Consider the following 26,752-nt stretch of genomic DNA (forward strand, 5'->3'; position numbering starts at 1 on the left):
TCATCTGTGGATTGCTTGTAAACTGCTAGTGGCAGTTCAACACTTTTCTCTGTGAGTGGGAGTTGAGGAGTTGTAGAAGTAGCACCTAACATACCGGGCACTTGTACTGAAGTGGAATTAGCTCCATTCTCAAATCTCTATGGCATATCCCTTACCCCCATTTACCTGGGATCAAAATTATCAAGGAATCTTATACTCGTTAACCACCACTGTCAGTAGTCTGGGAGTTAAGGCTTTTCCTACAGTGAATTAGATTTGTCCACAATCTCTCTCAGCTTTGTCTTTCTAGTTTCTTCTCCATCTGCCTGAAACCTCTACTGTCCTGAGGATTTAGACAACTCCTTGAAAAGCTCAAATGTGTTGAATACAGACCTAGAAACAGGCTGTTTTAATTTATCTTCTTCCCAAGAAGGGTTAGATTAATTCCAACCCTAAACAATGAGCTTCCATCTGGAGGGTAATCCAGCCCCTAGATTAATATGACTTTTTTTTGTAAGCCATGATTAGATCTAATGGAGCTTCCTCCCCTGTGGCAGTTCAGAACCGCCTCCAGGCACAGCCTCAGCAGTGAAATAACCTCCCAGCGGGGTGACTGCCAAACGCCCGCATGGATTCTCTCATCCATTAAGCTAATTCTGAACAAAGCATCATGAATTTAGGACACAAAACTCATGAATTACATTTCATGTCTTGGGATATTATGACAGCTCAGAGGAGCTGGTCCACACCCACACTTGTTAACAGATTGCCACAGAGTAAAACAAGAGATAGCAGCAGGGATACTGCAGAGTAGTAGGCGATAGATCGATCAATGACACCATCTTGCCAAAATAAGGATAGCAGTTCTAAATGACAAGTAAAGTTCAAAGAAGGAGATGCTCAAGCTCTGACAAATACTGACTTCTCTTGATACAGTCTTCTCTTGATACAGTGATCTACTTCAGGCTGGAACTCTACTTGAAATTACACAAAAAAGAGTAAGCAAAATAGAGTTGAGAAACAGGATGTGTGCAGACACTTGCTGAATGCAGTGAGGATGGGGATTTGGTACTTTGGCAAGTACGATGGGGAACACAGCACCTCACTCTTCTTACAGAAAACTCTGGTTTCCAGTCTAACCAAAAAAAAAAAAAAAAAAAGGGAAGAATTTCAACAGCAAAAGGATCTGGTTTTGAAATTATTAATTTGGAACCAAAGTAAAAATAAGATATCCCACAATCTTAAGATTAGTCATACAATGCCTTTTCAGTGTATTGTATTGTACAGCAGAGTCAATAACGTCTTGCAGGTTATATTAAAGTCAGTATATTTTTTCCATAACAAAGCAAGATTTCAAAGGCAGGAACAGTCTTGAGGTGTTTTGGTTTTTTTTCATGCCACTAAGAGGAGCAACTAAAAAAAAAGTCTGAAAAATAAAACTTCTAATCATAAAACTTAAAGACTGAAACCTTACAAGTGAAAATATCACCTGCTAAAATTAAAATTGTCTTTGAAGTTTGATGAGCTGTATGACAAAAACAAACCCTTAAAAATATTTGTTATGTTGTTCTCAGTATCACTAATTCATCATATATACTTCTGCTGAAAAACAAGAACTGTCAACCAGTATGTTTTTTACTCATATAAATGAGTACAAAGGAGATGAAGCAAGAACAACTGATAAACAAAATTAACTGAATGTCTAATTAAATAGTTGATATGAGTAATATACTTTTTTCTTTCATCAAAGTAAAGTGTATTCCTTGCTCTCAAGTTTCTGTAACTGGATAACAGAAAGCCAATTAAGTAAAAGTGTGATTAATGTATAGCTTTAAATAACATTAAAATAATGATGGAATTATATCTTACGTTTGGTCATGGTTAATCATTAAAACATTCACTCCAAAACATCAGTTTATGGAGTTAAATTTCAATGAATTTAATAGTCAAAAAATATAAACACATTAGAAGACCTGGGATATAAATTTCTATGATATACCATATCTATGCCATTTCCTGTTAGAAAAATCATAGTGTTAAATGGTTCAATAGAAAATGTTTCTGAAAGCTCTATTTTAAATATTTTTGAAAGTGTAGCATTCACCTGCTGTGTATAGGTATTATGAAGGAAGATATTCACACACTCCAACTTCAGGTATGTCATCCCGGATGTCTAAAGAAAGAGTCTAAATTCCTATACAGTGAATGGAATGAGCTGTCAGTGTGCCAAAGTCCAGACAAAAGCCATCTTGATAGGAAGATACAGGTAGCTGCAGAGCAGTTCCACTCTGATCTGATGTGATTTATGCCATGCACGTGCTTCTTAATCTATACCGATCCTATGAGGAACCTACTTTGACCAAGTATTGACTTAGAGTGATGTTTCATAATCAGTTTGATTCAAACTACCTTTATGTTGTCTTCTCTCCATTTTCCTCCCTGGCTACGCACTCCCACTCTCACCATGTCTTGGCACCCCTGTCATCAACAGCATAGCAAGCCATCTAGCAAATTTGGTTTTCTTTCCTTTTGGATTACTTTTCAGCTGTCTCAAAGAACCTGTCAGCATGAGTGCTGAAGCTAAATGAAAGAAGAGGAAAGTGACAGGGGGCAGGTGTCAAAGCAGCACAGATTTACACCACATTGAAGCAATTGTGAAACATCTTACTATTACTGGCTAACCTAGCTGCCAGATAAAACTCTGTGCCCTCCAAAGCCTCCACTGACTAATTCCAAAACCTATTTATTTGAGTCATAGTTCTCAAGCTGGACAAAGTGAACACTCTTCATAACATAAATAGCAGGAACACAAAGGTATTGACAGCAATGGAAGTTGGGCATATAAATATCTTTCATGCATCTGACTAAACGGATTTTTACATTTTTGATAAATTCCTCTTTCATGGTGACTGTGTCAGAAGCATTTTAAACAGAAAAAAAAAAAACAACCAAACATCAGAAAAAGGAGTCTGCATGTCAAGAGATTCCAGAAAACAATAGTAAGATTTACCTCCTCCTCAGACTTCTCTCTTCTGTAAAAGCAGAAGCTTATATAGTCCCTTCTCTCTTAAACTGCTGGTTTGCTGGCTCAGACTGCCCTGGAAACCAGACTCCATTTTCTACCTATCCTGTTCTCCTTACCTCAAGAAGAATGATATAAGAAACTCCCAAAAAGTAATAATTCTGAAAAAGGATGCAGTATTCATAAAACTACAACAGCAATCAGTGAATTATAACAGGTGTCAATGCTCTTAGAGAAGTCCTTCAAGTATCTGAGTTATTCTTTGTATGGGTCCATCCGGTAAATATTACAATATCATTTTAACCATTTAAATTTTTTACTTAAACGAGCTTGAACTGTTATTGTTGGTAATGTATTTGCATACATGTCTACTATAGTAAGTAAATTACTCTGAACAACACTGTGGACAAACTAAAGATCATTCATTCCTCAACAGTAATTCCAAACAATTTCAATCTTGGACTTTGATCTTGTAAATGCAACATTTGTTTGCTTGTTTTTAAAAAGAAGAATAATCTCACTGATTTGAGTATTTACGTGATGGGAAGTATTTGCATTTATAAGCTTTTTAAAATGCCTGACCTTTCCAAAGTGCTGGAAAACTAAAAACTCAATGCTCTATCTATGATAAAATGTCTGATTTGATATTCATTACCATGTGACAAAGGAAAAAAAAATGGAAAAAAAAAAAAAGAAAGAAAGGGTTTACAATATTGACTGCTTTATTTGTAAGTCATCTTTCTCTGTATGGGAATTGAATCTTCATGTCAAAACTTGAAAATGCCTTCCAAAAATAAATCCTCTAATTTTAACTTAAGTGGGATGAATACTCTGTTTAAAAGGAACTAGTGAGACATTAAAACCCTACACAACAAACCCACAAAAACTCTCTACTATTATTTAAACTATAACAAACCCGTAGGTATCTTTAGTATCAATCGCTAAAAGTATTGTAAAATCAACACTGAGAAGCTAGTCCTCCTATGACTTTTAATTAACAGAAATGTACCATGCATGCTTTTAGAAAACCCATGAACATTCTGACCCTGAATGAATTATTTAAAAACACAAGTACATATTACTTCAAATGAATTGCCTAGAAAGAACTGTGAAAGAAACAAAACATATAACCCTCTATCCTCAGGACTCCAATGTAGCTATTACATTAGTGTAAAGAGAGGTAATGTTGTAATGCTTGTTTTAATTTTTTCTTCATAACTCTAATGTGGGTAAACTGAAGTATACACTTTGTTTATTTCTGTAGTGAATATGAATGCTATGTTTTATTTCTTGGTAAGTATGACGTTTTTCTAATATTTCCTTTCCTACACATATTTTTCAGTTACACATAATTTCAGTTATTATTAACTAGTTATTGGAATGAGACAAGTATATTTGTAATATAGCATAGTTCTACTTAAAGGATACTTTAAGCAATTGAAATGACTGATTCACTAGACGGTGACTTTATTGCAGAGTTCAAGATAGATACCCACGATAGATATCACAAATAACTGGATCCTAAGGTCTAAATTTAAATTCTGATTTTGCTGAACTGGATTCCTTCTCTCTCTTTTAAATTTCTAGCTCCACAGTTCTCAAGAGTTACCTCTGAGTTCAGTGAAACAAGTGTTTAATCCCAGTTTCTTTGTATTTAGAATTTTTTTTTGGTGTATACTTTAAGACTGGCATGAAAACTAATGGTTGAATAAATCTCATTTCATGCAATATTTTACTTTCTTGTGTGGAAACAAGGAAAAGTGAGAAAGTAGTCCATTGTCAGAATTTTTCCTTAGGCAAAAGGATAAGAAATTAAAAGAGATCAGATTGTGGAAAATACGATTGCGTTATCTTTTGCTTATAGCTGTCTACAGCATTCTGAGAGGGATATAGGGCACACATTATGATTGGCATGTCAGTGTTAAACATGCTCGTAATTTGTTGTCAAACTGCTCATAATTTGTTGTCAAATATTAAATTTGGACTAATAATTGTATGTATCCTATTATTCTCAAGCCTAACCCAAAGCAAAGGAGTTCACCAACCTATAGCTCTTGGTCATGCATTCATCTCTACCAAAGTGTTATATGAAGGTTTACAATACATGCCACAAATAAACTATTGGTGGGATTCTTTTATTTAATTCAATTACGCTATGCAGTATCAAAATGAATTTCCATGAATCTTTTTTTATTTGCAATTTTCTCATATATTAAATATAATATAAAATTAAAGAGCTAGTGAATTGGTCATTGTAACAAATGTGTCTTGACTATATCTAGGGATACTATATCCTATGTATTCATCTACAATAAGCTATATAAACAGATAAAAACAGCACCTAGATAGGAACAGTCAAATATTTAAGTGTTACACATCTGTGAACAACTACAAAAAAAAGATTCTGTTTAACTGATTGTTTCAAAATATTCATACTAATATGATCTAAACTGTAAGAATTCATATCAAGTATTTGTCGTGGTTTTGTTTAGTAGGGGGGGGGCCTAAGGTGGTAGCTTCTGTAGGAAACTGCTAGAAGTTGCTCCCCTTTGTTCAGGGGACTTGGCCAGGCCTAGGGCGGACCCACTGCTGGCCAAGGCCGAGCCGATTGGTAGCAGAATGTCTCGTGATAACGCCTCTGCAATAACATATTTAAGAATGGGAAAACAGAAAAAAAAAAGAGAGAGAGAAGAGAAGATGTGAAGAAGCTGAGCAGGGGCAGAGGCGCAGAGGGGGAGGCGCAGGCCTCATGGGCCTTGCAGGCCTCACCCTCTGGCCTCTTGCCAGGCAGCCGACTGGGACCGACTCGGTCCAGCCCAGCTGCAAGAAGTGGAGAGGAGATGAGAAGTGAATAAGATGTAAAAAAGATCCTGAGAGACATCTACCAGCCTGTTGTGAGGAACGGCTGCAGACGCCAAGGTCAGTTCAGAAGGAGGGGGAGGAGTAATGCGGCTCCTGGACAAGATTCCCCTGCAGCCTGTGGTGACGACCATGGTGGAGCAGGTTGTCCCCCTGCAGCCCATGGAGGTCCACGGAGGAGCAGAGATCCACCTGCAGCCCGTGGAGGACCCCATGCCAGAGCAGGTGGAGGCCTGAAGGAGGCTGTGGCCCATGGAGGGCCCGCTGGGACAGCTGTTCTAGAGGGACTGCACCCCGTGGAAGGGATGACCCACGCCAGAGCAGTTCCACGAAGGACTGTGGCCCGTGGGAGGGACCCCACGCTGGAGCAGGGGAGGAATGTGAGGAGTTCTTCCCCCGGCGATGACACAGCGGCGTAAAACAACGTATGATGAACTGACTGCAACCCCCATTCCCTTTTCCCCCCTGTGCCGCTCAGGGCGGGGAAGGTAGTAGAGATAATGTTAAGCTCGGGAAGAGGGAGGGGTCGGGGGAGGTTATCTTGTTCTCTGTCTCATTATCCTGCTGTTTGTAGTAATAAATGAATAGTTTTCCCCAAGTTGAGTCTGTTTTGCCCGTGACAGTAACTTTAAGGATTTCTCCCTGTCCTTATCTCAAACCTTGAGCCATTTTTCCTTATATTTTCTCTCCCTGTTCTCTCGGAGTGTGGGGGGAGTGAGAGAGAGACTGCGTAGTCTGGTCCGATCGGGGCTGAACTACGACAGTATTTAAGCCCCTTATCCTCAGTTCCTACAAATAACTTTCCACTTTCTATTGACATGACAAACTGTCAAATCCCAGATAATTATTGCTGTTAAGAATGCATATAGACTTAGATTAATTTTTCAGAATGAATTTGTGTACAGCACTAAGCCTTAATAAAACCTACAAATCCACAATACATCTAAGACAAAACCAATATTCAATGCAACTTCTTGTAAATCCACTCCTCATTTGGACTGCATGAGCATACACATTCACCAATAATTCTGGAAAGCATTTATTCTAGAACGGGAAAGCAGACTAATTCCTGGGGAAAAAAAAAAAAAAAAAAGAAAAAACCCCAAAAACTAAACAAGCCTATACTAGTGCTTGTTGTTCCACCAATAGCCCAAAGACATCCTTACTGAGATCAGCTTTATATGTGAAGACCATAGCTGTTCACAAGACATCTGTATCTCTAAAACAGAATATCCTCTAAGAGTTCATTAATTTGAAATTGTTATTAATTATTAATTTTAAGTAATTATCAATTATAAGTACTGAGGGCACAGTATTAAATTTTGGTGTTGGTATTTACTACTTAACATTTTAACGCTTTTCCGTAGTACCAATAAATGATGTTTTATTTTTTTGTATGCAAGGAAACACCTGTCTGTCTTTCAACATTAGATATGAAAAAGTACCTACATATAATTTAGAAACTCAAAGTGTAGCTTGAAGTAAAAAATCTGGCAAAAACAATCACAGAACAATGTGACTCTTGATGTTTCAAATTTACACAATTACAGTATTTTTAAGACTATAATTTCAGAGGGTGGAAATCATGTACAGTATCTGCCTATTTCTAAATTGCATTTCTTGGTATATGGTATTCTGTATTTCTTATGATCCTGGTTTCAATAAATTATATCCTCCTGCCTCCCACAGAGAATTCTTATAAAACTGCTGTATCTGATTGAATTTTATTCTGCTAGTAAGAAACATATGATTTTATTGTTTAAGAAAGTCTTAGATAGGAAACCAAACTTTTGTATGACTATCCAACAGATATGGAAAATCTTTTGATGTTCCACAGTCTTCACTCATATAAAAATAAACTGAATGTTTACCTTTTTAAAAGGAAATATGAAAAACCTCACAAACAATCTGAAATAGAAAATGCTCATATATCCAATCTGTACATAAATAATGAGATGTACATAGTTGCACAGAGACTGAACAGACACTTTTTATTGCATTATTTAGATGCTTAACACGGTAAGTATCTCAGATAAGTATGGTATATAGTACCCTCTAGAGCAGATATTTCTCAATGGCTTATAATCTAACATCAATAAAGAAGTTTTATTATTCCATCATTAAGTCAGATTAATGTTTCCCAGACAAAGCATTAATAAAGTGAGATAAAACTTTCACAAATGCATTGTCAAGTTTTATCTGTGTGTGTGTGTCTATATAGATATACATATATATACATAGGGAGAGATTAGTTATACATGTATACGTATTTATTCTCAGATGCACACACAGATGGAGAAAGGGAGAAAAATAAACATTTAATTGTATAGATATGCTATTTCTAATTATCTTAATTATGACCTTTTAGGGTTTGATTAAACTAGGAAAAAGTGTAGAAGGAAAATCTGTTGACATGACAGCTGTAACTGCAAACTTTTCCTCAGTGCAGTTGAATGTTTCTGACTTACTTATTGTCTCTTTTTTAGTAAACTATCTTTGGCCCTTCATGGACAACCTCAGCTACAGAATAGTTGCATCAATGCAATCTGAAGGTTGACAATCTAAAGAAGGGACTATAAAATACCAAGGAAACTCTTTTTTTTTTTTTTTTTGTAATCAGTTCTTAGTGATTAAAATCTCCCTTGTTACCATATGGTTTTCTTCTTCACTGGACTTTTTTTTTACCCGAGTCACGACCTGTGGAAGACCTCAGTCCATTTTTACTTTGGGAACATACCTCTATGCTATACTTCTCTATTTGGAATTAGAAAAATGAGCTGAAAATGTCAAGAAAAAACTTTGAACTCTACTTTCTTTATTTCCAGTAGAATGTGTAAAATAGCACGTATGAGATTTTGGTCAGCATGTATCTGGTTAGACTAAAAAATTATACATATGGTAAAGTTGCTATTCTGACATCCTGAGGTTCCTTGTAGCAGTGCTTTAGAGAAAGAAATAAAACAGCTTTTTGATCTTTTCTTCCCTTCCAGCTGTGCCTCACTGAATGATAATACTTGAGCACATTTATAAAAACACAGAAAATAATACTTATGTTTACTAAATTTACTTAAATTGACTAAATAATCCCACTGCTGCTATCGTTGCTCTTTCTGACTCTTCATGGGCCCTCCAGTTTTCTGTATGTCTCTCCCATAATGGTCCTCACTGAGCCTACAACAACAGGGCTTGAACTGGTTGAGGTATCTAGCGATTTTCATTGACAAAAAGACAACAAAATTGATAGCAATATACACACTTTTGCCTGGGTCAGAGTTAGGTAAATATTGTCCTGTACATGATTTTCCTAAATGGCTGGTTTACATTTTGATGTGTCTCTCTCTAGGGAAAAAAAGATCACTTTGAGGTTTGTTTTTATTTTCCCCAGATGCTGAGAACACGTGTTCTTCATCCATTTACACCACACATCAAACACTTGAGTTTTCATGAACCAGTCTGCATTTAAATCATGTACTGTGCAAGTGAGGCTTAAGCAAAGATTTTCCATTGAAAGTCCTACTGTTTGACTAGATGAGTATACTAAACTGAACTTTAGCTTGCAAATTATGATATGATATTAAACCAAAACATTTTAGAACAGTGATGCTAGGAATTTCTCAATGAAAACTTTCTTTTGAGATATCAGTTTGTTGAAAACTAACATTTTACAATAAATAGTTCAACAGAAGAAAAGAACTTTAAAAATATTGTTTATTTTTTTACCTTTTCAAAACACCCCTAGTTGTTTTCTGAAAGGAAAACTCCAGGTCTCAGATAAATAAAAAAAATAGATTATATGTGTGAAGTAAATTTTTAATTTAAAGTTTTGATTATTCGCATGTGAAACTGTTGCCCATATTATGTTAATCTAATCGTTGAATACACCAAAGAACCGAAATGTCCAATTGAATGACATAATTGGAAAAAAGTTCAGTTTTGTTTAAAGAATGTTGGTGTAATCAAACAGATGAACTTAAAAATCCCTATATCATAATGAAAAAAAAAAAACCTATTCCTGTTACAGAGTGAATATAGCATTTAGATTAAATATGTATAGATAAAAATTAATAATATTAGATATTCTTTCATTTTAATTTTCATCCTGAAAGGAGGTACAGATTGCTAGTTATTTCATATTGCTTTTAATTAATTTATTTATAAAGCTAGTGATTAAGCTAGTTAAGGACGGCTTTTATTATTAACAAGGCAAATTTGTGTGGCAGATTTTTATGACAACACAGTGCTATAAATGAAGTATCATCCTCCTCTCCCTTATGATTTACCTCTGGAACTTCGTTGTATTCTTACTTTAGAATAATATATTAAAAGCAATATAAGTGACCTTTTTTCTTCAATATTTGTGGGAAAGGGAGAGAAAGAAGCAAGTCCTAGTTCACTAGGTAACAGTTAATTTAATCTTATTAAAATAATGCCCTAAAAAAAAAATAGGAAAAAAAACATTCACAGTATATTTAGTCACAAGAGTAATTTTTTAGTGTTGGATGAAATTCCAGGAAACTAATTTCATTCAGATGACAGAGAAAGTATTTAGGTGCCTGTCCAAACTTATCTTTTAGGTCCACTCATATAATGCCGGAAATGCTTCATTCCTTTTTTTTTTTCTTTTCTGTAACATCAAGCCTAGCTAAAAATAATTCAACAATTGCTTTATTTTTCTAGGTGAATTTTGGCATTTCAAAATACAGCCTTAGGCAGAAACAGGAAACACACTGAAAAATGGGAAAGACAGGCTAAATAGCTTGTGAAGTGTTTAAAATGATCATTGAGTTTTAGTTTTTTCAGACTCAGATCCATTACCGCTTCTTGTGGAGACACGTGTCTTCTTTAGGAACATGAAGATAGACCAAATGGATAGTAAAATCAGATTTTTTTCAAGTCAGACTAAAAGTATTCTTCCTGTTTCCTTGCGGAGGACAGATATTTGACAGTGCTGGTGGGAAAAACAATGTTATCTGAAAGATCTGAAACTGAAAAAACTCATAATTTAGCAATACAGAAAACCAGAATTTTTATATAAAAATATATATATCATAAACATATAACATCTACACTAATCTAGATTAAAAATACAGCTATCTGGAGATCTTTAATATGTAAAAAATAATTCCTTTCTGCACAGGTTTGAACTAAAAAGTTTGTATTTTTATTATTATCACAATGGATTTTTAAGTTAGGAGGAATTTGTTTGTTTGATTTTGTTAGCATGTTGAGGGTAAAAGGAAGAATATTATGGGGTGAAATTCCTTGGGTTATTATGTTGTTGTTCATTATGTGTGCCTTGCCTCCCATTCATTGTCTACTTTTCTCCTGTCCATGGTATTTGCTGCTGCCGGTCTACAGAGTAGCTCAGAGCTGAGTGGGAAACACTTCTCATCTCCTTATAGCTCCGAGCTTCTTGCAGGCTGCGTACTTTTGAAGACTGTATTTGACATAATAATTTATCCAGGGTCATTGTTTCCAGAGAAGCAGTTTATACTGAGGTCACCACAGCTACCTAAGAACACTTTTAACAGGAGAAAAGCTTAAAAATAAAGCAGTATTGCAACCCTTGCAACAGGATTAAGTTATTGATTACAAAATTGGAAGTGAAGTTACAAACAAAAAACATTAAATGGAGAACAGGATAAGTTGGGAACTAATCTCTTTTCCTTATCTAGGATTTCTCTGCTGCATGCTTTTGCTGTCTCATGCTGTCTTTTAAGAAAAGCCTTTGAGAAATTAATTTCTCCTTTAGTTATTATCTTGTGCTTCTATCTTGTACTTTTCTGGTAACCATTAAGTGATAAAAAGATATTTCAGACAAGGTCCTTAGATTTCTGTCACACTCTGTGTTGCTTTTGTTTAGTAGTGGGGGGACTATGGTGCCAGCTCCTGCAAGAAGCTGTGAGAAATTTCCCCTTTGTCTGGTCAACTCAGCTGGTTCTAGAGTGGACCCGCCCTGGCCAGGACCGAGCCAATTGGTGACAGAATGTTCAGTGACAGCGCTTCTGTGATAATGTATTTAAGAAGGGAAAAAAATAAATAATAATAAAAAAGAAGATGTGAAGAAGCAGAAGGGGAAGGCAGAGAGGGGGAGGCACGAGCTTTGTGGGCCTTGTGACCCTCATCCTCTGGCCTCCCGCAAAGCATCTGTCTGGGCCCGACTCGGCCCATCCCTTTACAAAAAGTGGAGAGGAGATGTGAAGAGAACCTGAGAGGTGTCTGCCTGCTGATTGTGAAGAATTTATTGTGAGAGGAATGACTGCAGATGCCAAGGTCAGTGAAGAAGGAGGGGGAAGAGTAAAGTTGCTCCTGGCAGAGATTCCCTTGCAGCCCATGGTGAAGACCGTGGTGAGGCAGGCTGTCCCCCTGCAGCCCATGGAGGCCCACAGAGGAGCAGAGATCCACCTGCAGCCCATGGAGGACCCCACTTTGGGGCAGGTGGATGCCTGAAGGAGGCTGTGGCCCATGGAGGGCCTGTGCTGGGGCAGCCAGGTCCTGAGGGACTGCACTCTGCGGAAGAAATGACCCACGCTGGAGCATTTCACAAAGGACTGTAGTCCGTGGGAGGGACCCCACTCTGGAGCAGGGGAGGAATGTGAGGAGTTCTTTCCCCAGGGAGGAAGGAGCAGAGTAAAGCGACTTGTGATGAACTGACCATGACACCCTGTCGTAGTTCAGCCCATTCCCTCTTCCCCCCTGTGCTGCTCAGGGGAGGGGAAGGAGGGAGAGATAATTTGAAAAGAAGTTAAACCCAGGAACAGGGAGGGGTGGGGTAAGTTGGTTTTGTCCTCTTTCTCATTATCCTGCTTTGGCTTTTATTGTTAATAAATTGAAGTAGCTTCTCCAAAGTCAAGTCTGTTTTGCCTGTAACAGTAACTCTAGTGATCTCTCCCTGTCCTTATCTCAAACGTCAAGCCTTTTTGCTATATTATCCCTCCCCTGTTCCCTCAAAGAGTGGGATAAGTGAGTGAGAGACTGCTTAGCTTGGTCCAGAGCGGGGCTAAACTACGACATTATCTAACATTGCTCTTTGCAGTGCAGCCATGCTCAACACTTTCCCAAACACCAGATGAAGTGGGACAGGTTTCTCATAAATGACTGCAGATAACTTGAGCGTGATAGGAGCCTGTAGGTTCATAGGATTTAGTAATGTAGATTCTCCTGGTCTGGTTTCTTTCCTTTTGTCTTAGCAAGTCAAACTGCATTTGTTAGCTTATGCCATAACACTCGGTCACCTCTCAGAGAAACTCCTTTCTTAATGTGCAGTCACCTTTTGGTCTGATGCTGTTTTATGGATGCCATGCAACACAATAATACAACAGGTCAATAGTTTTAATTGCTGGTTTATAGAAGAGACCAATATATCTCAGTATTAAATGTCAGATATGTCTTGTCACTCAGAAGTGCTGGAGTCAAATGAATGAGATATGCCTGGAGTCTTCCCACCTTGATTTAGACACTGTGTAGAGGTGCCCTGTTTAAGAACTGAACTCCAGTAGTTCCTTCAGCAGCAGACACACTGGGGTTTCTGAGGGCTTCTTCAAAATTATGCCCAGCACCACTCCCCAGAGGCCTGCCAAAAGGGGAAGATTTTGAGGTCAACCATCACTATTGATGTTTCAGCACATCATGTGCACCTGCAGAAGCACACACATCGCTGTAAATTATGTATGCACCCCGCAGGGCATGCCCTGACACTTACAGCCTGCTTCAGTTCCAACTCAAGGTGGAAGACTGTGAGGTGAGATGCACAGAAATGTGGGGGGAGAGCAGAGATTGCTCCACCTTCCCACTGCATTGACTTGTGCCCTGCTGATTAAATCCTGGACTATCTCAAGCTCCTTCTTCTTTGCTCTTCTTTATCTGTGTCACCTGTTTCACTTCTCCCTCTTCCACCAACACATTTATTTTCCAAATAAGGGACAAACACACCATCCCAAACACATTCTGGAGAGCTAATGTATATTCAGGCAGTGCCTACACCAGTTTGCAATGTGGTCACCCTCAGCTTCAGGTGGGTATGAGGCTGCTGGCTTAGGTAACTGTCTAAGGTTTGGCTAACTGAATGTCAACATTATTCTAAGTTAAAATATTTTGCGCTTTTTTTTCAGAGTATGAACTGCCCCCCCGAAATTAATGCTAGTTTTCTTCAGTGAAAGTGAAACATAGACCTTTCAAACTTTATCTGGCAGGACCAAGACAATAAATCTAAGAGTAGAACAACATAATTTTCATGTCAGGGAACTATCACTTTTTTTCAGTTGCTCCAGTTCTTACAGGCTTTTTCACAGGCTTTTAAACAACAAATTAATATATTCTTGTAGCTTCTTGATATAAGCCTAAGTAGTATAGCTTCACATTCATTTACAGTCACTTTCCTGTCTTGTGTCTGAAAGTGACATTTTCACATTAACTCATTCATCAATAGTTATTTAGTTTTCTGAAAATTGTCTCTTCCAAACCCAACACTTCTCAAACTATTTAATCTCTTTCTTAGAACTATGAGAAATCAAGGATATGATTATTTCTAAAAACCATAAATACAAAGACTCTAGTTAGGCATTAATAATTACACTCTTATTGAAATAGTCTCACCCATACAGTGTATTTAGCACGACAATGTCAAAGCCCAAAAAGGTTCTGCCTTTTTTTTTAATAAAAAATATCTCAGTAACTAATATTAGCTAGGAAAAAAATATGTGGTGTCACTTTGCTTTCTGTTCCCTAGGCTTGTGTTCAAATGAAAAGGTAAAATTGTCTAGGGTTGTCATATAGGAAAAGTTTTCTGAGTCAGTGTTTCAGAAAAAAAAAAGCACAACTTCAGAACAACAGAAATTAGCTCAAGAAGGAAATACGTTACATTTCCCCTTTTCTATATAATTGTTTCTGAAAACATGTATATCAATGTCGCAGATTATTACCTGAATAACATGAATCATTTTAAGTTATATTTTATGAATATCAAAACAAAGATGAATTATTCTTTGGTCACTATTAGCCATAAATTGGTAAGCACCATGAAATGTTCTGCTGATGACTGTCAGAATAAATTTGCAAGTCTTCTGCTTTTTCATGTGTTGTGCTGCAGAATATAGTGAGTTTTGCTTCCTTTCTTTCTTTTTTTTTTTTTCCTATAAGATTTAGGCGACCACCAGATTTGTTTCCATTTGTTTCTGTAGCTAGCAGGCTAGAAGATCTATCAATGGCTTACTGTTCTGACCCGAAAGCATAATTCCAGTGTAACCTACTGAGGACTGTTTGTTTTTTACAAGTTGCCCTCTGTGTCAATCCACAACGGAGATGGATTTTTATATCCTGCAAACTGTAGTAACGCATGTACTTAGCTTTGGAACTTTAATTACTTGTACAGCAGTAGGAGATCAAAGTGACAAAACATACTCACCATCTACTCGGCTAGAAAAAGTGAAACAAAATAGTTTCTTCATGCATCAACTTCTCTCCATTCATCTTTATATATATATTCGCACATTCAGAATAATCAGATGCTATTATGTTAACTTCTCACTGTTTGACAAATGGTTTTAGACCAGCACAATTTTTATAACTACAGAACATATTTGTAATTTTTTAAGTAATCACTAAAGCAAAGAAGTCTTGCAAGCGGAATTTAAACTACAAAATCCCACTGAAGCCCACAGTAAATATAGATAAATATAGAGAAAAGGGGAATTTTAGAAAGAAAAGCCCAGGCGTGCTTCTAATTACAGACTTTCAGCAAAGGTAAACGCCAGGATCAGTAATATTCAAGAGTTTAGTATTCAGTATTACTACCATTTTACTTGTAAACAACGATATTCTAGATGGTACATGATACATCACTGCATGGAAACAAATGTTTCCAAGTTTATGTTTAATGTCTTTTCAATGAAATTATAAGTGCCGTCACATTACCATCATACATTAACACAACAAATATGTTCATACAATTTTGATAGAAATTATGTGCTTTCTACTTACCTAACTGGGTCTCCTGAATTGTTAGCTTACTCTCCAGGGGATGTAAAAGCTTTGGTGGTTTATCTGTTAGTGGTGCTAGAAAAGAAAGAAATACACATATATAGTGTTCTGATTATTATTGGATAGGGTAAGTCTTGATTTTATACTTACAGTTTCAGGAATGCTTTGAGGTTTTTTTTTGTTCAAATAATGTTCATGGCTTCAGTAGCTGTAAATGTTTTTTGCTTAGAGAGTAAATATAGCACCAAAATTTATAATCTTTCACATCCTAAGGTACTGAAGGCACTTGTGTTAAAAATATCATCTCTTTAAACCCTCAGAAAAACCATGCACTGACACTTTACATTTTTGAATTATCATAAATATTATCTAGTGTGTCATAGTTTTTTACAATATTTAATTACTTTTCTATCAAATATACTCATTAACAGATAAATAATATAAAATAAGTTAGTGCAAAAAAAAATGAAATAGATAAAAGTTTTATTTAAAAAGATATTACCATCACTGAAACTTTGCATAGTGGATTACTAGAGAAAGGCTCAGTTTTGAAAATCCAAGGGATAGATACAGTGAAATAATGTCAAGATTCCTAATAAGATGACTTCCGTCCTCCCTTTTGATCTACCCTGAAATAATATTAGTAGACTTACGCAATTTGTGCAAAAGCAAGATTTTTTTAGTGGTCAAAATCCTTCTGAAGGTTATTGAAGCATGTCCAAACCATGTGGCTAAATAGTGCAGCTATTCTACTAGATTCATCATCACTATACTTAATTCAAATAAGTGACATTGATTATTACTACTTTTGTTGTTGTTAGCAAGTGTACTCTTTACTGATTTCTGACAGATAAGTGCATGCTGTATCAAAAAAAAAACCCCAAAACATTCATTTATTTTTTTCTTTAAAATTGATAGTAAATGTTCATGGGAAAGCTCCAACTTTTGTAGTCACCTGGAACATTTTGATATTTTGCTTTTCATATTAATTCATACTTCAGTCTTTTACACAGATTATGCGCTGTCAGAGATTTAAAGTACATTTGACATTTTGATATAACTGTAATATTTGTTCACTCCAACTTGTCAAAATCACTATTCCCTTTCTTACTGACACACACACTTCCACATGTGTATGGGTTTAATCTACTAAACACACTCATCTCCTGTCAGTTGACTTGTAGGAGAGGTTTAGTTGCATTCTCTTTACTATATTTCCTTTGCTCTTTGATTAAATTCTGAATACCCTTTAAAATGTACAGTATTAATTTCAATTTTGCAGCAGTTACAGAACTGATCCATTATGAACTCATGATTCTGCTTTACAGAGGTTTTCCGAAGCATAAACCCACCCAACTGGTATCTGGGATGTTGACCCATCAGATTTAGGATTGAATCAAAATATCTCTTCAAGGATGGGAGAAGAACTGGGTTTGGTCCACAGACCCTCTTTCAGTTCATTCTTCCAGCAACAGCTTCTGCTCTCTACAGGAAATCATTCTGCACTATAGGTTTTGGAGAGAGCCACAGCTGTGAAAGACTTCTCAGTAACATTTCTGGATCGTTACTTTTCTTTACATTGATTTGAATTCTTTTTTGCTGTCTTTGTCTTTTTTTTTTTTTTTTCCCCTTGGGGGCTAAAGTGGGTGGAAGGGAAAAGGATTCAAAATATATTTTTTCTTAAACTGCAAAATTAGTCATTCCAATTTCTTAACTTCTCTGTAAAGGCTCATAATTTACCAGCATGTTGCCATTTTTTAAACATCATCCACTATGAATTTAAATTTAGTTTTGCAGTTCTGTCATTCTCCACTCAATTACCATTCATCAGATAATGTCTTCTGAGTCACTGTTGTTCTAAATCTGTTTTGAAACTTTTCGAGCAAACAAAGTTCTCTCATTGTAAGTAAAGACAGAGTAACTGGTGGAGTTAATCTGAGTGCAACAAATAAGTAGATTATAAAACAGTATTTTTCTTAGTTTAAGCAAAGATGAACATTACTTTTGTGGTCCTGTACTTCTGGTCTCTAAGATGCTTCCTACTTTGAAATGAATAGGCATGGTTGTTAATATATGCAGATAAATCATTCTTCAACAACGGTGTGAAGTTATTATAAAAATTGTGCCCAATTTAATTTTCCCATAACTTGTGAGATTCAATAGATAATTTAACAGAGAAAATGCTACTGAAAATAATAAATTAGACAGGTAACTGATGTATCAGAATCACAGGAGCATATAGGATGGAAAGACCCTCTGGAGGCCAAGTGGTCCAACCTCTTGTTCAAAGGACCAAGAGGTCCAATAGGACGTCTTCCAGTCATGTTTTGAACATCTCTGTGGATGGAGATTTCACCACTTTAGGTGTTCCAGCCTCCAACCACTTTGGGACCCTGCACTAGATTCAGTCCAGTATGTCTACGTCTTTTTGTACACCAGGGAGCCAAATATTTGACACAGTATTCCAGATGTGCCCTCACAAATGCTAACTAGACGTGAAGGAACACTCTTCTGGACCTGTTAGCTAAATTAATGCCAAGAGCTGTGTAGTCGGTGTTTTCCAACTCATGCTGGGCTGCCAGGACCTTTCCTGGAAAGCTTCTTCCTAATCAGTCAGTCCCCAGTTCTGCATTGCCACACAGGGTTATTCCACTTACAGAGTAAGACATTGCTTTGTCTTTGTTGGACTCCGTGACTTTTGACAGCTTGTCAAGGTCTCCCTGAACAGCAGCCCTGCCCTCTACTTTGTCACCCATTCCTCCCATTTTACTGAGAATTACTCTGGCCCATCATCCAGGAGTACATAAACACTCCAATCAACATTAAACCAAAGATACACCAGAGGTTAACTGTGTTGCATACTTATTTTAAAGTGATAGTTACCAATATTTGTGGCTAGGAATGCTTAATAAGACAGTGCAACTCTAAGATCTTTAAACTGGGGCAAATATCAGTATTTCAGTGTTGCATTTTCTATTGATACCTACCAACCTAGCACTGTTGTGAGTATGTCTGGACTGCAATCAATCACATCACCCATGCATGGCTGGGTATTCTGCATTCCAGAGTTCTAGGCCGTAGGGAAATACCGTGAATGGGAGTAAAATAGTCCGGAAAAATAATTTTAATAACTTGGTATACTTAAACTATCAGATTTTCAAAGGTGATTTGAAATATGCCCTCAGTCAATCAACACCTTTAGTGTCTGTTATTTTATCTATTTATTAGCCTGCAAATGTATGTATGTTTCCCTGGCAATTAATCTATGTGGACTGAGGCAGAGGTGGGAAATTCTCCAGCTACCTCTCTCCCTTTCAAGTTTACACTCTCCACAGATAGCCACATTAATGGACAGCACAGAGTTTCTGCAATCCTCATTAGTTTAGAAACTCTGAAGTAGTCCTGTGTGTCTCCTATAAGCTGTTTCATGTCTTTCAAACAGTGGGGTGTGGCTTCTTAACTGAGTCAACTCACCATGCAACAGGGTCTTCAAAATTAATGCAATTTTCAGATGGATATATTAAGGCACAGTTATCTATGAAATTGAACAGCAAAACCAGAATTCAATTCTTTCTTCCTAAACTTTTACTAAATAGCAAGAATCAAACAAACAAACAAAAAAACACCAAAACTCACAACTACAGCTGGTCTCTTAAACAAGTTAAATATCTTTTTTAACTTTTTAATGAATAGATGTGGGAAGGCAATAATTTTAATGTCCTCCAAAAATATCCATTATTTCAAAGCACTTCCTGTTTTGTACTGTAGGCAAAGAACAGAATTCTTTTGAAGATGTTTGAAAAAATAAAGAGAAGGTCCTCTTCCCACCAGGTAGTAGTTATCAACATGGTTGTCATACAGGAGGAACAGCGTGTTCAGATTCCTATTCTTGCATAAGGGAATTCTCAAGTCTCTCCTAGTTCCTGGATATTATTATCTACTGATGCATGGGTGCACTTCTCCCTCCCTCTCTCCTGCTCCTCCCCTTTTTTAATCTTTCTCTCTTTCTCTCTTGTTGTCTTTTTTTTTCTTTTTTTTTCTTTCCCACTTAAGAGTCAAGAACCTTATCCTAGACAAAAAGTTAACCAAAATTGGTATAGTCCTCTTTAAAAAATGGGATTTGACAGGTCAGATTCTTTCAAAGAAAAGCTGTTGGATCATAAATCAAGTTTACAGCCCATCTTATGTTTGATTTCTGAACCATCACTGATGAATGGTTTGAAAACAAATATGTCAAACTTGTTTTTCCATTAGAAACAAACTAAAGTGAAAAAAAAATCATACGTGAAGTAACCGATTCTGCAGCTGTTACTAAAAATTAATATTTAACTGCAGAGATACCATTCAGCTGTAGATGTATTGATCCTGCTCAAAGAGAAAGTGCCTAACTTCACATTCCATGTCTATCAGATTGGATGTACATTTAAAATCATTGAACAATTTGTCTTGCAATGATGAAACTGAGAGCCACCACAATCAGTCACCCAACTGGAAACTAGCCAAAAGATAATCAGCCACCTACTTCCATACTCCTCTTACTAAGCTGTCACTTTAGCTTTAGATGTTTATGATCACGATATACATACATTTGCTCTATGCAAAATTCTGTTATTTGAAGAGACTAGCAACTTGTTAGAATTTAATACAGCTAATGAAGAAAAGCTTAATCCAAACTGTGCATCAAAATATCCCTATATAAAATATCTGGACATCAAAAAAAGGAACTTCCTCAAAACCCACAATGTTTAGAATAGAAAAAAAAAATATTCCAAAGATCTATGTTTATGTCTGTTTTACAAAGGGCTCTCAGATTCTTCCTTGCAAATTGTAATGATTGCAAATACTCTTAGAGGCAGACTGAGCTGTGTGGAGTTGTCAGCAACTCAGAAAGGTGGTTTATTGGCTGAACACTTCCTGCAAGGAGAAAAATTCACAGGAATGACTGCCTTACCTGGCCTGTCTGAGGTATCTGTACTTTAAAACAATTCTTGTTCAACTTTTTGCTGAAGCAAAGCTTGCTCTCTGAGGATAAAAACCCTTCTGATCTTTCTGAGATTTGAGACAATACAACGAGATTAAACCTCTTGTGTTTATGAACTTAGATAATTTTTAGAAAAAAATGATTGACATGTCTCTGGAAGATATTGCAACTGTAGCAGAGGATTAAATAGGGGAAAGAATTCATTACTTTTCTAAGGTAAAACATTCCTACACTTTTAAATCAAAGGAAACTAGAGAGATTGAGTTCTTTTCTTGCACTCTACACTGTTTCTTTAAATTCACTCTGCAGTTCAGAAAGATCTCCCATTTCTTAATTTGCCTCCAGAAAACAAGAGAATGCCTCATTACAATTTGCTTTACTACCGTTTTTCTGAACCTAGATTTCTTTTTGTATTCTCTTCATTCTGCTATTTTTTGGCACAGGTAAATGATCTCAGGGACAAGGCACCTCTGTTAGAGGAGGGATATTAAATCTCACTGACTGTAAAGCTGGACCTTCAGGCACCTCACCTCACAGTGCCTGGCACTGCTGCCTGCTCCGTGTGCCCTCAGTTGGCCAGTGCCTGGCTATGAGGGGTGTGTGGTGTGCTTACCCTGCTAACTACTACATCTCAACATTTAACCAAACATTGTCAAGCATGATAGTCTCATACAAATGGCAGTGGAGAAGATTTGAAATGAGATTAAAAAAATAAATTTGTGTTTTAGATTGTTATGTTAAAATGTCCGCTTCATGAAAGGGCTCTTGAAGTAAAGCAGTGTCATTGGAAAGCCATCATTTATGAAAAGCTGCTATAGACAGCAATATTTAGCAATCACAGCCAATTATAAGAATAGGAGGAAGAACTATAGCACTTCAGTTGATAACTGCAGTACCTTGGAAAACATTGGTGTATGCTTTTGGGTTTGGTTTCTTTTTTTTTTTTTTTTTTTCCAATAGTAATATCTGTAAAAGAAATAATGCAGTAGTACTAGTCTATAGTAGGTTGCAATAAAATTAATTATGTGCAGCCTGAACTTGCAGTCTTGAAACATTAACATAAACAGTCACTGTCCAGATGAATATTTATACTGAGATCTCCAACGTTCCTCAGAGCGACTGTGAACAGAGCCAAACTTAAGTAATGCAAAGCAAAGATGCTGGGTTTCTTCTTCTGTATTTCTCCTAACACAGGTATAGCCCTACATATTCAGCAATATCACTAGAGATATTGTGGTGGTTTTGCGTGGATCACCACACAGTTTCTTACTCACCCTCCCCCTACCCAGTGGGACTGGGAAGAAAGGAAAACTCGTGGGTTGAGATAAAAACAGTTTACTAAAAATACTAAAAACTACAAAGCTAACAGGATATAAGGATATTAATATATACAAAATATACAAAATGAGCAATGTACAATTTCTCACCACCCAATGTCCGAATGACCGATGCAGCCCTTCCTGAGCAGCGATGACAGGAACAACACCGAGCAGCAAGCAAAAAGGGGCAGGGTGCAAGCTAGCAAGGTAGAGGGAACGATGCCAGCAAGCAAGAGAGAAGAAAAGAATGCCAAGGGTGCCTGAACGGATATCCGACAAGAATGTCCGAAAAGAATGCCAGAAAAGGATGCCCCCTCCCATGGGCAACCCCCACTTATATACTGAGCATGACGTTTATGGCATGGAATACTCTCTTTGGCCAATTTGAATCAATTTTTCTGTCTGTCTTTTGCCCAGCTTCCCGCATCTACACGTTAACGAGACCTTAATGAGACTTGGAAAGCCAGACAGTGTCCTTGGTCTCATTAACAACAACTCGTATCATCAGAATGTTTTTATCAACATTCTCCACACACGAAATCCAAAACACACCAGCTACTGAGAAGAAAATTAACTCCATCCCTGCTGAAACCAGGACAGATATCATCGCCTTTTAAAAAATAAATATATGGCAAGGTCTTTCATAAAAGATGAATTATTTATACCTGCTTGAGACTTCTAACAACCTTAAATTTCATTTCTCAGTTACAAATAGATTCATTTTTATGCACAAGGGCATTGCTTAAAATCACGTGTGCCATGACTTGCACATAAGCCCTGTAAGAATATTCTGCCTCACTGTGTGAACAAGCTTGGTTATACCCTGAATCAAGCAGTTCAAACTGAGGGCAGATACATATAAAGATACTAAATATACGTGTGTGAACCCACAGGCATATGACTGTAAATGAGCTGCCTAATGTGACTTACTTTTCATTATGACTGATGAAGACCACCTTTTATCTTCTGAAATGTTCCCATAATTCTTGCATTGAGAGACAAAATTTCAGCCTATTCTTTCAGTTTATGTCTTTCTCATTAACTTCTCTTTGCCACATCTTTAAAAAAACCAACCCTAATGCTTTGGGCAAATGAAAATGGTCTTTATTTCTCATACTTAAGCCTTTCTTCTGATATTTTTCACAAACTGAAGTTACAATCCTCAATTATTTTACATAAGGAGATTTTCCTAAAAGCACTATGTAATGCATTAAATAGAATTCTAGCACTTCCTGTAAGAAAGTGCAAAAGCAGAAAAAAATGGTAACTAATAAAGAAGCCATTATGCAAAAGTTTCATGATGCATATTGAGACAAGAAAAGGCATTGCTAAAGTGAACTCTTAGAAGACGGGAAGAATATTTCTAAGAAGCCTTTTAAAATGTTTTAAGCTTGTGAGTCCCCTGTGATTAATGACAGGTTGAATACTGGAGGAGAACAAACGCAGCCAGATGTTGGAGTTTTCATTATCTGCTCATCTCTAATTGAATGTAATGTGACATTTGTGCTACCCCTATGACTTCAGGGAAGATATATATATATTGGTCTTTTTTTTTTTTTCTGTTAGTTTTCTTGAACACACAGCGAGATTTCCTGTGGTCTCCAAGGAAAAAGTACAAATAATCAAAATGCTGTCATTACAGATGCTAATACAGTCTTGAAATACAAAAGAACCAAAGAGTATATGTATTTAAAACTATTGAGTGAAATATCAGTCTAACATCTTGACAGTATCAGGCTCTTTGTGTGGAAGATTTAGAATTTATATTTTGATCTTACAAAGAGGAAAGAAAACAGCAAGGCTTTGATCCTAAAAGACTTTTTATTATAGAGACAGGATTCCCTCTCCCTCACAAAAAAAAAAAAGAGGAGACACAAAACACAAAAAGGTAAATAAAAATATTAAAGGATCTAATACATCCAATTTTTTTTTCTTGCATAATGTTCCTCTTAATTACACCACTTTTTCTGTACAAAACTAATCCCTAAAGCAAGATAATCAAAATCACATTTTCTAGGTAGGTCTACAAAAATAATGTCATGCTAAAGACTAATCTGTCTGCATGGCCTGTTAAATTTGTCCCTCCACTTCCATCTAAGAGACATCAGATCATCTGAAAAAAACCTGAGAAATGGTGAACAAGGTGGTTGCTCCTGTTGTTGCTATAAACAAGCATATTATTTGAGCAGATTATCTGTGCGTTCAATTAAAATAAACGCTCTTGTTAGCAAAATAACGGAAACAATGCCACCAACACTTCTCTGATGTTTCAGCTTAATGGTGAAGATCACCAGCATTTCATCCAGTAGCTATTCTGTCTGTTTTGCCATGCTTACATTACTGGCTCATATGAGTCCTCTAGGCCAAAATAGCCATCTCTCCTCCTGCTGGAGTGCCATAAGTGGATGATTTGCATAACCATTTTTATACTTCTGGAGACTTTCCACACCTGTTGCTTGTCACGTGTAACAGGGCACTCTTAAAAAAAATCTCAGTAGGATCTGACATTTTGTACAATCTCTAACTCTTCCTTCTGCCCTTATAGTTATAGCAGACAAAATAAGCTGAGGACAGAGAAGACTACTGTAATTGGCATGTCTTAGTACTCACACACTATGCTCCTGGTTTGAGTTTGGCTTATTGCACAATTTTATCTACATGGAGCTTGCCCTAAAACATCCTTGTCTTTACTACTGTGTGAGAATAGGATTAAGCAACCCAAGTTTACCTCAGTTAAACTGTATATGCTGCAGTTTCTGTTATTGTTTCTATTCCAAGGCAAACAAAAAGTTTTGGGAGGTTGTTTCCTAGCTCTTTTAAAATCTGGAAGCCTGTACTAAGGTTTTTTGAAGGGATCTATATGGACCATGGCCCTCACTGTAACTACTTGTAGACATACTTATTTGCAGTTAGAATCCCTGAGAATAATTTTTTACTCCTACATATATATGTTAGATTATGTGATAGAGTCTTTGCTTAGAAGAGTTTTCCGTGAAGTGGCGTGTTGTATATATCTTGCATAAGGCTTGTGAAACAAATAAAAACGTATGCAGTATCCTTAACAACTGGGCTACCTGAATAGATGACATTCATGAGGCAAAACAGAAAGTTATATAAATAATGAGTTTCAGGAAAACAAGTCAGAAAAGCCAGACTCACACATTTCAAATCAAGCAAGCTTTCTGTAACACACATTATTAAAATTTCTCCACTTATCATCATAGATTCCCTTCTCATATCATTCCCTTAATCTATTCTATTTCCTTTTTTCTCTAGGTTAAAATATAGAAAATATAGCGGGGAGGGAAAGTATGATAAGGTTGTGTTGTCCATGACTAGACCAAACACATGTTTTCTTAACAATTACTCTATTTTTCTTACTGGATGACCTCCAAAAAACTCATCTGTATTGTCTGATTAATACTTACATTTTCTTGTTCAGCCTTACTTTCATGCTTGCCAGTTGAATTTTAGTATTCACTATTATTTCTTTTCCTCAATCTCTTTACAATCATTAAAATTTTCCCCTGAAATTTATCATTAGTTTCCATTTTTTTTGCCTATTATTTTGTATAACCTGTCTCAGATTTAGATTTCAAACCCAATAACTGGAGCGTATTTTCCCTCATTTAAAGTCACTTATTGTAGGACATTGCTTTTAGGAACTGAATAGTAATATATATGAATCTGTTCCTGTCTTACTTTTATTATCTTTCCTTTTTTTTTTTTTTTTTTTTTTTGAGAATTAGGGCAGATAGTTCTTGGAAATACTGTAGCTCATGACCTTTGAACAAATTCTAGATACTTTATGATTTTTTTCATAATTAAATCTTTCTGCTGATAATGCTGACATTTCAGAAATAGATTTCTCAGCCTCTGAAGAGGCCTTGTAAAGGGAATAGGACCCTATGCACTCTGACCACTTCAACTCTTCCAAAGAGCTGACATTTAAAGGCCTTGCAATTACAGTTTTTACATATTGCATAGAGTTTACTCTTTCAAGGTTTGCAGTCAACCTTTTAATTCTGTTGCTCTGTTTCAAAATAATCTGATTTAAAAGGTGACCTGCTCTCATTCTCTCTGTTCTGGTTCTGTCGTAGACCTGTACACCTCTTTCATTAGTTTTTCAAGTCATTTCAGTGATTTAGACTTCTGATTCTGTCTTTGCTCTGCTAGAAATTTGAACATACTACAATTCTTTGTGGCTCAAAAATTAAGTGAGAAAAACGCATAATTTCTACTTTCATGAACAGTGTGAAGACTTTTGTTTGTTTGTTTTTGTACTTCTCTTTGAGTACACACTAACTTTTATGTCCTCTCAGCCAGCTATTTTTGATCTGCTCCATTCAAGTGGGCTTTTTTGCTTTTAAGTTGAGAGATTTTGGACTCTAAGAAAGCAAATGTTACTCCCATCTTCAACAAAGGCAAGAAGAAGGATCTTGGGAACATAGACTCACTAGTCTCACCTTGACCCCTAGAAAGATGATGAAACAAATAGACCTGGACAATATTTCCAAACACATGAAGGACAAAAGGGTGATTGGGAGTAGTCAGCATGGATTTACAAAGGTGAAATTGTGCTTGATCAATCTATAGCCTTCAGTGATGAAATGA

At 36.4% G+C, this 26,752-nt stretch overlaps 1 protein-coding gene across 1 annotated transcript in view; it reads right to left on the reverse strand.

Moving 5' to 3' along the window:
* Positions 1 to 26,752, reverse strand: part of IL1RAPL1 (interleukin 1 receptor accessory protein like 1) — a 774,364-nt gene that overhangs the window by 170,980 nt on the left and 576,632 nt on the right. Inside the window, exon 6 of the mRNA XM_086740214.1 lies at positions 15,839 to 15,913. Within this exon, the coding sequence (XP_086596340.1) occupies positions 15,839 to 15,913 (75 nt within the window). The remainder of the gene's footprint in view (positions 1 to 15,838; positions 15,914 to 26,752) is intronic.

The sequence above is a fragment of the Chlamydotis macqueenii genome, chromosome 1 (assembly GCF_036417535.1).
Source record: "Chlamydotis macqueenii isolate bChlMac1 chromosome 1, bChlMac1.mat, whole genome shotgun sequence".
In the NCBI taxonomy this organism is placed as follows: domain Eukaryota; kingdom Metazoa; phylum Chordata; class Aves; order Otidiformes; family Otididae; genus Chlamydotis; species Chlamydotis macqueenii.